Raw genomic sequence first — 14,577 nt, 5'->3', positions numbered from 1 at the left:
GCTGGGAGCTGAATCCAGCTTCACTGGGAAAGCCACCGGTGTCCTTAACCACGGAACCATCTCTCCAGGCCACAGCCTGGGCTCTTTAACTCATGTCTAGATTGCTTATAATACATAACATAATGTAAATTCTACATGAGTTGTTATGCTCTATGATTTCAGAAGTAATAAGGAAAGGAAACTATACAGATTGTACTGGCTGGTTCTGTGTGTCAAGTTGACACAGACTGGAGTTATCACAGAGAAAGGAGCTTCAGTTGGGGAAGTGCCTCCATGAGATCCAGGTAGGTGTAAAGCATTTTCTCAATTAGTGATCAAGGTGGGGAGCCCATTGTGGGTGTCTTGGGTTCTATAAGAGAGCAGGCTGAGCAAGCCAGGGGAAGCAAGCCATCTCTCCATGGCTTCTGCATCAGTTCCTGCTTCCTGACCTGCTTGAGTTCCAGTCCTGGAACTTCCTTTGGTGATGAACAGCAATGTGGGAGTGTAAGCTCAATAAACCCTTTCCTCCCCAACTTGCTGCTTGGTCGTGATGTTTTATGAAGGAATACGAACCCTGACTAAGGCACAGATGAACACAAATACCTGGTCAAATACGTCCATGTTGTTCACTGGATCCACAGATGTGGAAGCTGCATACAGAGGGAAATTAGTGGGTCCAAAAAAAATCCTTAGGGGTTGGGGCTGGAGAGATGGCTCAGTGGTTAAACATTGACTGCTCTTCGGAAGGTCCTGAGTTCAAATCCCAGCAACCACATGGTGGTTCACAACCATCTGTAATGAGATCTGACACCCTCTTCTGGTGTGTATGAAGACAGCTGTAGTGTATAAAATAAATAAATAAATCTTAAAACAAAAATACCTAGTCCTTTTCCTCTTCCGGGGACGGTGCTCAGAGGCACTCAGGATGGTCCAGCGATTGACATACTGTCGTAGGCTCTCCTACAATATAGCCTCTAACAAAACTAGGCTGTCTCGAACCCCTGGCAACAGGATTGTTTACCTTTACACCAAGAAGGTTGGGAAGGAACCTAAATCGGCATGTGGCGTGTGCCCAGGCCGACTGCGAGGGGTTCGTGCTATGAGACCCAAAGTCCTTATGAGATTGTCTAAGACAAAGAAGCACGTCAGCAGGGCCTATGGTGGCTCCGTGTGTGCCAAGTGTGTCCGTGACAGGATCAAGCGGGCTTTCCTTATTGAGGAGCAGAAGATCGTGGTGAAAGTGTTGAAGACACAAGCTCAGAGTCAGAAAGCAAAATAAATGCAGCTTTTTAAGTAATAAAAATCAAGACTTGGTCTACAAAAAAAAAAAAAAAAAAAAAAAAAAAAAAAACCTAGAGGCACTGACATGAGTTTTCCAATCATGGTAGCAATTTACTGATACTGGAGAAGGACCCTAAACATAGCCCCAAATGCAAGATCTAACACCACGTCAGTCCTCCACCCAATTCCACAGAAGTAAAGTCATACAGACTCAATGAATCAAAGATAACTGATTCCCCCCAAGTCCATTCTCTCTACCCGGCCCTGTGACAGTGATATAACAGGGCAGACAGCAGCCAACCTGTGGACCACGTTCCCGGCCCTTCCATAGATCCATGACGCTGGGTGATTACTCCCAGTACACCCTGGGCATAAACAGTGAGTGCCTCTTCCAGGCTTAGAAAACTCACACATATGAGGTCCTTCTTCTGTGTCCTTTTGTCTTCCCTCAAACAGTAATCCCATTCTATTGTTGTTTGTTTGCTTGTTTTTTAATACTGAGTCTCATGTCATAGGCTGGCCCTAAATTCACCGTATACCTGAGGATGACCTCAAACTCCTGATCCTCCTGCCTCCACCTAACCTAGTGCTGGAACTGCAGACACACACCACCACCATGCCTAATTCAACAGCCTGCACAAAACAAAACACTGAATATAAATCAATACCAGGGAGGGAAAGACAAATGACCTCCTCCAGGAAGCACCTACGTCCGGCTGCTGCTCAGCAACAACTCCCAACACCCAAGACCCCTAAGGCGCCTGGTTCATCTCTGTCTGCTGTAAGGGAAGGAGGTGAGGGTGGGCAAGACAGGACTTAGAGAGAGGAGTCCAGAGATCCCAGCCAAGGTGAGGCCAGTGGGGACAGCCCAGCATGAACCAGGCGTGAAGGCACTTCCTATCACCCCAGTGTTTGAGAGGCTGAAGAGGAGAATCAGGAATATGAGCCAGCCTGAGCTACATAGATAGACCTTGTCTCTAAAAAAGAAGAGAAGGAAGGAAGGAAGGAAGGAAGGAAGGAAGGAAGGAAGGAAGGAAGGAAGGAAGGAAGGGAAGAAAGGAAGGAAAAGAAAGGAAAGAAAGAAAAAAGAAGGAAGGAAAGAAGGAAGAAAGGAAAAAAGAAATAAAGAAAAAGGAAGAAAGGAAGGAAGAAGGAAGGAAGGAGGAAGGAAAAGGAAAGAAAAAACAAAAGAGAGATGTGGGGAGGAAGGGAGAGAGAAAGACAAGTACGATGGCTTGTCACCTAGCCTGATAGTCTGAGTTTGATCCCCTGGGCCCATGTGGTAGAAGAAAGACCAGCCTCCCACAAGCTGCCTTCGGACCCCCACATATATACTATAGCAAGTGCATACACAACACACCATAAATAAACATGTCCCAGTTTGCCTCTCTGACAAAATTAAGCATTCTGGCCAAAAACAGCTTTGGAAGGCAAGGGTTTGTTTGGCTTCTGTGTTCTAACCACGGTCCATCACTGAGGGGAGCCAAGACAAGAGCTGGGACAGGGCAGCAGGGTGAGGCAGGAACCACCCGGGGAAGCTTCTTACAGCTTGCTCCCTAGGCCACAGGCACACAAAGGCCCTCAGATCTAAGTGTTGCTGCCACAGACTTGCTTACAGAGCAAAGGAACTTTCCCAATTGAGGTTCTCTCCTTTCAAATGGCTCTAACCTATGTCAAATTGACATAGATAGATAGATAGATAGATAGATAGATAGATAGATAGATAGATAGATAGAAGCACAAAAAGTCAGCCATCTTGACTGGTCAACAGTAGTGAGTTACCTCGATTGCAGTCCCATCAAGACAGGGCTCCCCACTCCCCCTTTCACGCTCCTAACTAATCCTTTCACAGCAGATATATCTAGACATCTACTCTTGCTTTTATCTTAATTTAAAAACTGCAAAAAGCAACACCACCAAGCAGTCAGTAACCCAGTGTTCCTAGCACCGGGATAATGTTAAGGCGCGGAATGTGGCTCTCCTTACAGTGCTCAGCTTCTAACCTCACACGTTCAGCTTCTCCACCCCCGCCCCAAACCCTTCCATGAGTCCCCCGAGTCCCCACCACTGACGCATCTCCCAGGCTCACGCATGACCAGCTAGAGCTCACAGACAGATCCATCAGCCCAGGGCGGGAACCAGGGCCATGAGCACCTGTCATTTGTCCACAAAAGTCTTTCAAAGGCAGGGCTCCCCTTGACCTGTGAGGAAGAGGAAGAAACTTTCGTTTCCTTTAGGAACCGAGTAAAAGGAGACCATTCTACACTCACATCCCTCTAAGGCTGAATTTGAAGTGACCTGCCACAATCCAAAATAAGGAATGTTAAAAGTCAAACACAAGATAAATGTTGGAAATCCTAACAGTAGAATTCGGTGCCTCTTGTTCATGGTAATCGCATGAACATTTATTTTGGTGATGAAGATAGGTATTAGTAGTGCAGGAGAATTATTAGATTTGTATAAATTTGCTTCATCCTGGACCACACTGTGGTAAAATAAACAGAAAAGATAATACAATGTAGCCTAATAGTTGAGTGTTATAGTGTCTCTTGTGGCTTAAAAAGAGGAGTAACTGTGGGGAAGATGACCTTTAGGTAAAGATGTTTACCCGAATCTTGACACTTGAGTTTGATCGCTGGAGCCCACACTGTAGAAGGGAGAACTGATTCCTGCAACCTGCCCTCTGCCCTCCACATGAACACACTCACACACAAATAAATAAACAAACAAAAATGTTGGGGATTTTTTTTTGTTTTTTGTTTGTTTTGGTTTTTTCAAGACAAGGTTTCTCTGCGTAGCCCTGGCTGTCCTGGAACCCACTCTGTAGACAAGACTGGCCTTGAACTCAGAAATTCGCCTACCTCTGCCTCCCAAGTGCTGGGATTAAATGTGTGTGCCACTACCATCCAGCAATTTTAATTTTTTAATGAATTATTTTTTATTGAAAAGGGAAGTAAAAACATTTTATGATAAAATTAAAGATTTACATGAAAAATATTTCAGATAAACTAGAAGAGATACATAGAAAAACACATTAAAATTGACAATTTTCATGGAAAATTAAAGAATAAAGTGGTAGACATGTAAAACATTGCCAAATTAATTGAAATATGAAATAGAAATATTTTATGATAGAATTGAAGATTTACATGGAAAATATTTCTGATAAAATTGTAAAAAAAATTTAGGTGTTAAAAATTTTAAACATGTTAGAATTGAAGATTATCATAGAAAATTTTATATAGATGTAATAATGGTAGACATAAAAGTATTCCTAAGTTAATTGAAAGTGGAATTATAAACATTTTCTGATAAACTTGAATATTTACATGGAAAATATTTCTGATAAAATTGAAGAAGTATATAGAGAAACATGGCGGTGCAAATGGCAGCAGGAAGACTTCCGTCCCAGCTGCTCCACTGATCTTAGGCCCTGTGTGCTCCTAGCTGTTTCCCTCCAGAGAGAAGGTGGAGGTCTCACCTCTGCACTCAGAAATGAAATCGCTGCTGGGAGATCGCTCTCTCCTGTCGGGCTGTGCACCGAAGGCTGCGGAGTCTCCCGGATCCCTGGTGCAAATGATGAATTAAACGTAAGAAAAGCAAAGGCCATTCTGGAAGTGACAGCAGTACAGGTTTGTTGAGACCATGGGGCATTACAAATGCCTCGCCTTCTCTGGCAAACAGCCCTGGTTCACACACTATCCTTTTGAAAACCAGGTAGAATTTTCAAAGGTTTTCTAGAGTTCAGTCATGTTGATCCAGCCAGCTTCAGTTTCCGTTTTGTTTGTATCCTATGATTTCAAACACAGTTAAAATGATTGACTGCATGTCCCCCAAATTCACACACTGCACACCCTTACCTCCTCCAGGAGCGTATCCACATACTTAGAAACTTTGTAAAAATCTTGCTACACACACACACACACACACACACACACACACATACCACAAGGCACCAGGTGGGGTATGGGGTGGGGTGGGGTATTGACGACACCGCGAGGACAGGCCATCCATGTGCCAGGAAAGGGATCCTCACCAGAAACAAAGTCATCTGGAAGCTTAATCTTATATTTTAGATGCCAGGTTGTGAAAATGGTTTTTGCTATTTAAGCCACCCAGTCTGTGACATTTTGTCATGGCAGAACCCAAAGGGACTGACGAGTGAGGTGTCATTGTTTGTCACTGAAGCTAAGACAGCATCACTTGTCACACACCCCATCATTTTATAAGTCACAGAGCCCTGAAATTAAACATTATGTCGTTAAAGGCTGGGACCATAGTTTACTGGGTGGAGTGCTGGCCTGGTGTGCACAGAGCTGAGCTCTGTCCTCAGCGTGACATAAACTAGGCATGATGGCTCAGGCCTGGAATCTCAGCACTCAAGGAAACAGACAGGGAAAGGTCAGAAGTTCAGGTTCACGCTAAGTACGTTGTAAATTCAAGGCCAATGAAGGTCACATGAGATTCTGTCTCAAAAAACAAAAAATTAGTCACTGATTTTAGCAGCTACTCAGAGATTTTTTTTTTTTAATGTGGAAAATGGACATCATAGAGTTGACAAAACAGTGGGCTGGAAAGATTGCTTAGTAGTTAAGGGCACTCCTTGTCTTTGCAGAGGACCAGTATTTGGGTCCCAGCACCCACATGATGGCTCACAAACATCTATACCTCAGTTCCAGGACACCTTCTGACCTCCACGGGCCACAGTCACACACTCAGTGCACAGGCCAACATGCAGGCAGAACACTCATGCACATAAAAAAAGAAAAATAGATAAAATGGTAAATGTCCTTGGAAGTATTGAGTCTTCAGATCAGGGAAATCAGTTCAGATGGGCCACAGCCAGGAGCAAAGCCTTCTGGGTAGTACCCAGCCATTCTCTAGAACTAGTCCAACCGAAGTCTCTTTGCTACCATTGCCAGCCGTTCAGTCCCTCAGATCAGGAAACCTGAGGAGAAACCTGCCCTTCTCCTTGGCAGGCCAGCCCTTCATCTCGAGGAACCCCAGGTCTGCACCAGGAGTGGGGGAGGGGGGACAGGAGTGGGGGGGTGGACACAAACAAGCTGTGGAGATGGCTGGACTGCTGCGGGAATCAAGTGGGACATTTGGCTATTCTTGGTAACCTGAAGGGACATGGAAAATAATGTTAGTGGTCTGTCTTCCCTTAGGGTCTGCTGCGCTTCGTGGGTCCACGTGAAGGACAAGTTCACAGTCTTTTCCTGATGACCCTGGAGGAAGCAGTAGTGCCCCTGGCAAACTTCTGAACGAAAGAGAACTGTCTAAATGTCTCTAACACAGCTCAAAATCAATCAGCACTCTCAGCGTGCCCCAGGTTCTCAGAAACAGAAGAGTCTGTAGATAAATACTTTTTCAGAAAGATTTTCGAATACTCTGATAACTTCTACAAGCACCAAAAAGCCTCTGTGTACAGTGGAAATCCTCTGGAGATGTGGAGAGAGGACTGTGGGTTCTACCCCCAGCAAGAGGCACGCCTCCTGACCCCACTCACTTCTGCTCACGAGACACTGGGAAAGCTCAATGCTAAATTTGCCTGCTTCAGGGCCCATTTAGTGGCCATGTCTGCAGGCTTTAAGTTGCGGTTTTATAAAAGTGGCAAACTGTGCCGTGATGACAGACCTCCACACAGTGACGTTATCACCGTGAAGGTTACACCAAAGCACCTAGACTTTACCGCTTCTTCCTCTCCTACACTTCACTCTCCTTCTTCCTTTGTGACAAGATCTTACATAGCTCAAGCTGCCTTCAAATTCACTAGAAAGCCAAGAATGGCCTTAAACTCCTAATCCTTCTGCCTCCACCTCCTGAGTACCAGTGTGACAGGTGTGTGTGTGTGTGTGTGTGTGTGTGTGTGTGTGTGTGTGTATGTGCGCGTGCGTGCATGTGTGTGTGAGTGTGTGTCATGATATGTAGCTCTGGATAGCCTGGAACTAGCTATGTAGCCCAGGCTGACCTGGAATCCATACACCCCTCCTGCTTCATCTTCCCTAGCATTGGCAGAGGTGACTCCCCTCAGACTCCCCATGTTCTTCCAGCTCAGCTACAGAGGGAGCTCAAGGCCAGCCTGGGCTACATAGTGAGACCTTGTCTAGAGAAAGAGAGAGAGACTGCGATGGAGACAGAGACAGAGAGAAGGGAGAGGGGAAGGAGAGGAGAGGAGAGGAGAGGAGAGGAGAGGCCCCTCACAGAACAACCTAAAGAAAGCACTTTTTCAACTGAGGCCCTTTCTCCCCAGGCAGCTCTAGCTTGTACCAAGCTGGCAAAAACTAATCTCGCACTAGTGTCCCTAGGAAACAGTGACTCAGAGCTGAGAGGTCCCCAAGACTCTTTGGCCCCGCCCAAAAGCTCCTCAGAAGATCCACTTACCTCTCACTGTTAGTGCCTCTCAAAGAAAGGGGAAAGGCTGGGCATGTTGTCTCAGGCCTTTAATCCCAGCACTCAGGAGGCAGAAGCAGACAGAACTCTATGAGTTCGAAGCCAGCCTATAGACAGAGTGATACACTGAACTGCATACTGAAACCCTGTCTCCAAAAAAAAAAAAAAAAAAAAGTATAATCCCAGCACTAGGGAGGCAGAGGCAGGCAGATTTCTGAGTTCGAGGACAGCCTGGTCTACAGAGTGAGTGCCAGAACAGCCAGGGCTACACAGAGGAACCCTGTGTCGAGAAAAATAAATAAACAAACAAATAAATAAATAAATAAAAGAGAGAGACAGAGAAAACTTTATGTTTGAATGTCATGTGAAACCCATTATTTTGTGTATCAGATTTTTAAAAATTAATAATAAAAAGAATTTTTATTTTTCATAATAAAACAGTGCTTATCAAATATTTTAGAAAAGATAGATAATATCTCAATGTTATAACACCAGTGTTGAACTCTGGCATGTAAAGTTACCAAACCCTAGTTAGTCCTGTACACACAGAAGTGGCATTAGCTTGGAAGAAATTCCTGTGTGGAGGTCTTTGTTTTCCAGCAGTCTTCATTGCTGCCTTCCCTGGCAAGTATGGGCCTCCGTTCAAGACTGAGGGGATATGTCATCTCGTTCCACAGGGGGAGACACAGGGAAAGGACCAGCTCTTAAGATTCTTGCCCCAAGTTAGAGCCAGAAAAGCCGGGTCCCGGGGGAGGGCATGTGTCAGGAAGAGGCGAAGACTCAAGGCCGGGAGGCTCCTGGCTCCGAGCTCCAGGCTGAGATCCTTGTACTCCAGCTTTCCAGGGGTTGAGTCAACGACTCCCGCGCACAAGTGAGGGCCAACAGGAAGCATTAGAATCCAGTCTGCTTCGCTGCAGAAAGTGAAAGCCAGGCGTGGCGTCTCACACCTATACCTCCAGTACCCAGGATGCTGAGGGAAGACGGTCTCTAGAGATTTAAGAATAGCCTGAGCTACATAGGAAGACCCTGTATCAAAAGGAAACAGAAAGAAATGAGAGAGAGAGAGAGAGAGAGAGAGAGAGAGAGAGAGAGAGAGAGAGAGAGAGAGAGAGAATAAATATCCAGCTGCACGAGGCTAGAGATGCCTCAGTGGTTAAGAGCACTGCCGCTCTTGCAGAGGACCCAGGTTCGATCCCCAGCTCCCACCTAGCAGCTAACAACTGTCTGTAACTCTAGCTTGAACTAGGCACACACACGTGGTACACAAACATGCATGTAGGCAAAACATTCGCACATGTAAAAGCTCTCCGTAATTTAAAAAGTAATTCTTTTTCCGTATAAAATAGATTCTGGGGCATGCCGGGGGCGGGGCTGGTGAGATCGCCCAGCAGTAGGGCCCTTTCAGAGGACTCAGGGTCAGTTCCCAACACCCAGGTCAGGTGGTCCACAGGGGCCTAAAACACTAATGCAGTCTACCTAGCATCTAGCTACGAGGGATCTAACACCTTCTAGAGTCTCCAGACACCGCCCTTGTGTACGTACACACACATACTTTAAAAATAAATGGATAAATTCAGGAGTTAGCACAGCCAATTCGGACACTTCCAGAGAACTGCCGATGCTTCTATTTATGTCTCATTGACCGAAACTTAGTCACATGTTTACCCCCTCGAAGAAAGTAAGAATGTCTTTTTTTTATTTGGGTGACATGTCTAGCCAAAGAGCGGGAAGAGATTGGAATGTGGGCGGCACTCTGTCAGCCACAAAGCATCGCGCCAAAATGTGGAAGTGGACAAAGCAAACCCCCACCCACCCCCACCCGCACCCCCACGCGGACGCCTCCCAGCCAGCTGTGTGAGTCACAGGCATGGTGACTCACTCCCGCCCCCAAAGCCTGTCAGTGCAACTGAGTTGCTAAGCATCCTGAAACTTCGAGATTGCTAAAATAGTCACAGCTCTGAATGGTGTGCTCCCGGACGCAAAGCATCTACTTAGCATTTAGCATGTTTCCTACGTGTCCAAATTACACGGTTCACACAAAAATTACCGCCTCTGTCAAGCACGAAAGGTAAATGCTCTTAAACATCAACAGTTACCTCGGAGGAGGTAAGAACATTCTTCTGTACTGAGTTAGGCCTAAAGCTGCTTGTATTCTAATGTTAATTTGGTCCGCCAAAACTGTTGCAAGAAGTACACCCGCCCCCCTTGCGCACACTGAGGGACCCGCCCCCACTTAATTCTGATTGGTAAATACAGATGCCAGCAGCCAATAGCTGGGGAGAAGAGACATAGGCGGGATTTAGGTTTCCCCGGGCTTGGGACCACGAGGAGCAAGTGAAGGCGGACAGGAGCTGCCATCTCTTAGAATGTGCAGGAGAAAGACAAGAACCGCCCTGAGCTAGAGAAGGAAAAAGAGTGCCCTGGGCTCTGCGCGCCAAGAGACTGCGGCCCAGAGGGCAGCCGAAATGGAACATAGAAATTAGTAAGTAGTAACTCGGAATTATCCCAAGGAGACAGATTCTAACAGCATAGAGGGTAGGCAGCTGCCCAGCTGCTGTGCTACGTAAGGCATATTTAAAAATATAAGGCTGTGTGTATCTTTCATTCGGTAACATAAACGGTCAAAGGCTGGAAGGAACCCCAAGCCGGGATTTATTAAAATATTCCCACTACACTCTTCTAAACGTTTTTTTTCATTCTTTCCTGTGGATAGGATTCCTTCTATGTGTGCACAGTAGTACTATACTCAGAGAAACACCATGACTGCAGGAGACCCCCTTCTAACTGACCCACTAGTTAAGGGGCCACTCAGACAAAACCCACTGTAACTGAGGAGAGGGGTAGTTAGATCTGACTGCTGTCTGTCTGTCTGTCGCCTCTCTTCAGTTACCGGAACAAGGCTTATTCAGTGGTCTGGGCTGGCCTTACTTCACAGCAGCCCCCCTGCCTTGGACCCACAAGGGCTGTGGTTACAGGTATATGTGAGAACTCTGAGCTTAGAAATAAGATTTCCTCCACCCCTGGGGAAGGGGCGGGCAGGATTTCATTTTGTTGTTGTTGTAATTGTTATTGTGTGGGAGTTGTAGTTATTGTTTTGAGACAGGATTTCATGTAGTCTGTGCTGGCCCGAAGCTCACAGCAAGCCTCCTTCCTCAGCTCCCAGGAGGGCTGGGAATATCAGTGAGCGCCAGGACACCCCAGCTTTTGAAATAACTTCTCACACCAGCTCTGTTCTGCTTCCTGTCAAACCACAGTCTTCAGGTTAAATCCCAGTATAAAAATTGCATCATGACCTTTTTTTAAAAACATTTCCAAACTACGCTTTGTAGTTTGCATAGAAACCCAAAAATAAATGTAACCCACAAACAGTTTTAAGAACAGCCATCAAGTTCCAATCTGCTGTTGCAATTATAAGTGAGTCAGAGATAGGAGGAGATTCAACAACTGGGACCCTTTTAAGGAAAATGGAATCCTTTCCTTTCCAGAAATTCCATAGAGGAATTCCCACACACACACACCCCTGCATTTTTGACTGGCCATCTCCTGGGGAATTCTCTGCAGCTGGAAATGATCCCGGAAGACCGGGGACAGCTGCATCCTACGCGCTGATGGCTTCTACAGTTCCTAGCAACACCAGGCCCTCCACCAGCTCACCAGGCGCTCCCAGAGGAAAGGCTGGTCCGAGGCAAACATCCTAGGGCCCTGACTTCCATTTTCAGAGAGACTGTGTTAATCACCCTACCACAGCACACAGCATTTTCTACAGAAAGGATGTTACTGTAAAACAATTATTCTTGATTTTTTTTTCCTTTTGCTGCTTCTAACTGATAACCAAAGTATTGACAACCAATTTATACATACCCACCATGTGGGAAAATACCCAAAGACACCTGTATAGAGGCTGGAGCTCAGGGTAAGAACATGAACTTCACCTCCAGAGAACCCGAGTTTGCTTGCCAGCGCGCACAGTGGGCGCCTCGCAACTGCCTATAACTCCGTGGGAGCCAACACCTCTGGGTCCCGTGAGCATTTGTACTTAAGATAAATCTTTAAAATAAAGCCTTAGTAACTCCACACACAAAGCCTGGCCTGGTATATTTCCTGAAATGTGCTCAAGCGAGACAGAGGCTCCATTTTCCTTTTCTCAGAAAAATAGAGACTGTCAATAATTAAATCTAAGCCACACGGTGTGGGGTGGAGGGGCAGAGGCAGACAAATAATTTTCAATGACTCTTTAGCGCCCTCTGTGTTCTTTCCAGGCACTACACTCCAGCTCCAACCATGACCCAGCAAGCTTGGATTTCTTCCCGTTCCAAAGGGAACAGAGCCACGGATCCCATCACCCCGCGGCACCACTTGTGTGGCCACGGATCCCATCACCCCGCGGCACCACTTGTGTGGCCGAGGGATAGGAGAAGTGCTAAGTGAGCCCAGGAAAGGATGGGTGTGAGCTGTCTGGGACCTCGATGTAGCCCAGGCTGGCCTTGATTTCACAGAGATCCACTTGCCTCTGCCTCCTGAGTGCTGGGATTGCAGACGTGAGCAAATATACCCAGTGACAGCCACGACTGGCAAAGGCCAGCCCTTCTCTAAGCCAGCAATGCGCGATGCGGGCTAGACTGAGAAGAAACAGAAAGAAGAGAAGGAGGAACAGTAGGAAAACTCCTAAACTCCAGTGAGCTTTTGGCCTAAGGAATGGTTTCCTTCTGCCAGCAGAAATGAGGCCGGACAGTCTGGTTGAATTCAGTTAAGAAAAGCATCAACATTTTTGCACGTTGGCACATTCAAGGTAGGAGATGTACAAGTGTGTGTGTATGTGTGTGTGTGTGTGTGTGAGAGAGAGAGAGAGAGAGAGAGAGAGAGAGAATCCAAAATAAAACAGAAATGATGGCAGGAGCCGGGCCCTGGTGACGGACACCTGTTATCCCAGCACTTGGGAGGCAGAGGCAGGCGGATTTCTGAGTTCGAGGCCAGCCTGGTCTACAGAGTGAATTCCAGGACAGCCAGGGCTACACAGAGAAACCCTGTCTCGAAAAAACCAAATCCAAAAAAACCAAAAACAAAGAAAGAAAGAAAGAAAGAAAGAAAGAAAGAAAGAAAGAAAGAAAGTAAGTTCATTGCACAAACCAAGCAAGCTGAGTTCTATCCCCAGGTCCCAGAGTCCAGAGTGGAGAGAACTAAATCCCACACTTGTCTTCTGATCTCCATGCGCATGCGCACACATCACCCTTAAAACATGGTTTTTGAAACATAGAGGTCATTCCCCAGTCTCCTTTTCATTGAAATAGAATTACATAATATTCCACCTTCGCATCTAACTTTTCCCACTGGTGTGATGTTTGTAAGCCTCATTCATATCATAACACCTATCAAGTTCTTCATTCTTCTCTGTGGATGACTTAGTAACGCTTTATTGTAAGGACAAAGCACATTTCCCATTCACTAGTCAACAGACATTTGACTTATTTCTATTTTTGTTCTACTATGAATATTGTGACCATCTATGCATACATTCTGTATGGGTTTTGTTTCTCCTGAGTAATTGCCTAGGGGCAGAATTGCTACATCATCTATTTTTAATTGTGCTTTTCTGGGTGGGTGCAGATGTGCAGGTGAATGCAGTGCCAGAGGCGGCCAGGAGAGGGCATCAGATCCCCTGGACCTGCAGTTACAGGCAGTCATGGGCTGCTGATCCTGGGTGCTGGGAATTAAACTGGGGTCCCCTACAAGGGCAGTATACCCTCCTAACCCCTGAGCCATCCCTCTAGCCCTTGTGTATGTTACTTAGACTCTGTATGTCTGCCCATTCCCTTGTCCACTTTTTTTTATTATATGTAAGTACACTCACTGTAGCTGTCTTCAGACACACCAGAAGAGGGCGTCAGATCCCATTACAGATGGTTGTGAGCCACCATGTGGGTGCTGGGATTTGAACTCAGGACCTTTGGAAGAGCAGTCAGGGCTCTTACCCGCTAAGCCATCTCTCCAGTCCCCACCTTGGGCACTTTCTAATGACTCTTTGTGTGCTCATTTCTGGATCTAGCTAACTTCTCACCCAGTGATGTCCGAATTCCATACAACCCGTGGAGTTTCCACCCTCAACCCAGCTTCTCTTGTGCTGCTCTGAAGGTAGCTGGTGTGCTGAAGCCAGCTGCTCTGTCCGGGAACACGGGTTTGGTCACAGAAAGCGGGGAGGGGGCCTCATGTCTCCCACAGTCCCACACAAAAAGCAACAAATGTCAGTCCATCCTCCCTCCTGGCTCTCTCGAAGGAAGGGAACTCAACCGAAACTCTGTCCCCCGTGAAGGAAACAGGGTTTTGATATATATATATATTCCTGCATTAGCACTTGAGTTTAATATATATATATGTGACCTTGAAGTTCTGATCCTCTCACTTCTGATTGCCAAGTGGTGGGATTCAAACCCAGGATCTCATGCATGCTGGGAAAGGACTCCAACCACTGAGCTTCATCCTCAGCTCCCAAAAGAGCCAAGGATTTTTTTTTTAAAAAAAACGAGGATGCTCAGAATCTTAGAACTGGCAACTCAGAGCTTGACAAACATATGTAAAATGAGAACTCTCCCCAGAGTGACTCTGTGTACAGTTTATGAGAACATGCTGAGCCGTGGCAGTCATAAAGAAGGGAGGGAGTCAACACCTTCTGGCCAGAGTCACAGCGATACAGTCGGAAACAAAGCAAACAAAACTTCTTAATACAGCCAGTGCTGAGGTAAGGGAGTTATGAATAACCTGACCCTTGTATCTGCAGGCCCCAGGTCACCTCCTCCTCCAGCAGCCAATCGGGTAAGGCCAAAGTCATCTATAGTACTAAAGGCTCCGGGCTGGACAGAGCCAACTGCCCTCTGGTCGATAGTCAACGTCGTCAGCAGGGAGTCAAGCGAGAGGGCATGACGGACTTGT

General features: G+C 46.4%; 1 protein-coding gene across 1 annotated transcript; it reads left to right on the top strand.

The window, feature by feature from the left end:
* Positions 1-868: 868 nt before the first annotated feature.
* LOC127682362 (60S ribosomal protein L34-like) lies at positions 869-1,293 on the top strand. The gene has a single exon (XM_052178731.1). It carries the CDS (start codon positions 905-907, stop codon positions 1,256-1,258), a length of 354 nt encoding a protein of 117 aa, XP_052034691.1. The 5' UTR covers positions 869-904; the 3' UTR covers positions 1,259-1,293.
* Positions 1,294-14,577: the final 13,284 nt, after the last annotated feature.

This window comes from Apodemus sylvaticus, chromosome 4 (genome assembly GCF_947179515.1).
Source record: "Apodemus sylvaticus chromosome 4, mApoSyl1.1, whole genome shotgun sequence".
In the NCBI taxonomy this organism is placed as follows: domain Eukaryota; kingdom Metazoa; phylum Chordata; class Mammalia; order Rodentia; family Muridae; genus Apodemus; species Apodemus sylvaticus.
The sequence above is the reverse complement of the archived record's forward strand: the minus strand, read 5'-3'. Positions and strand labels throughout refer to the sequence as shown.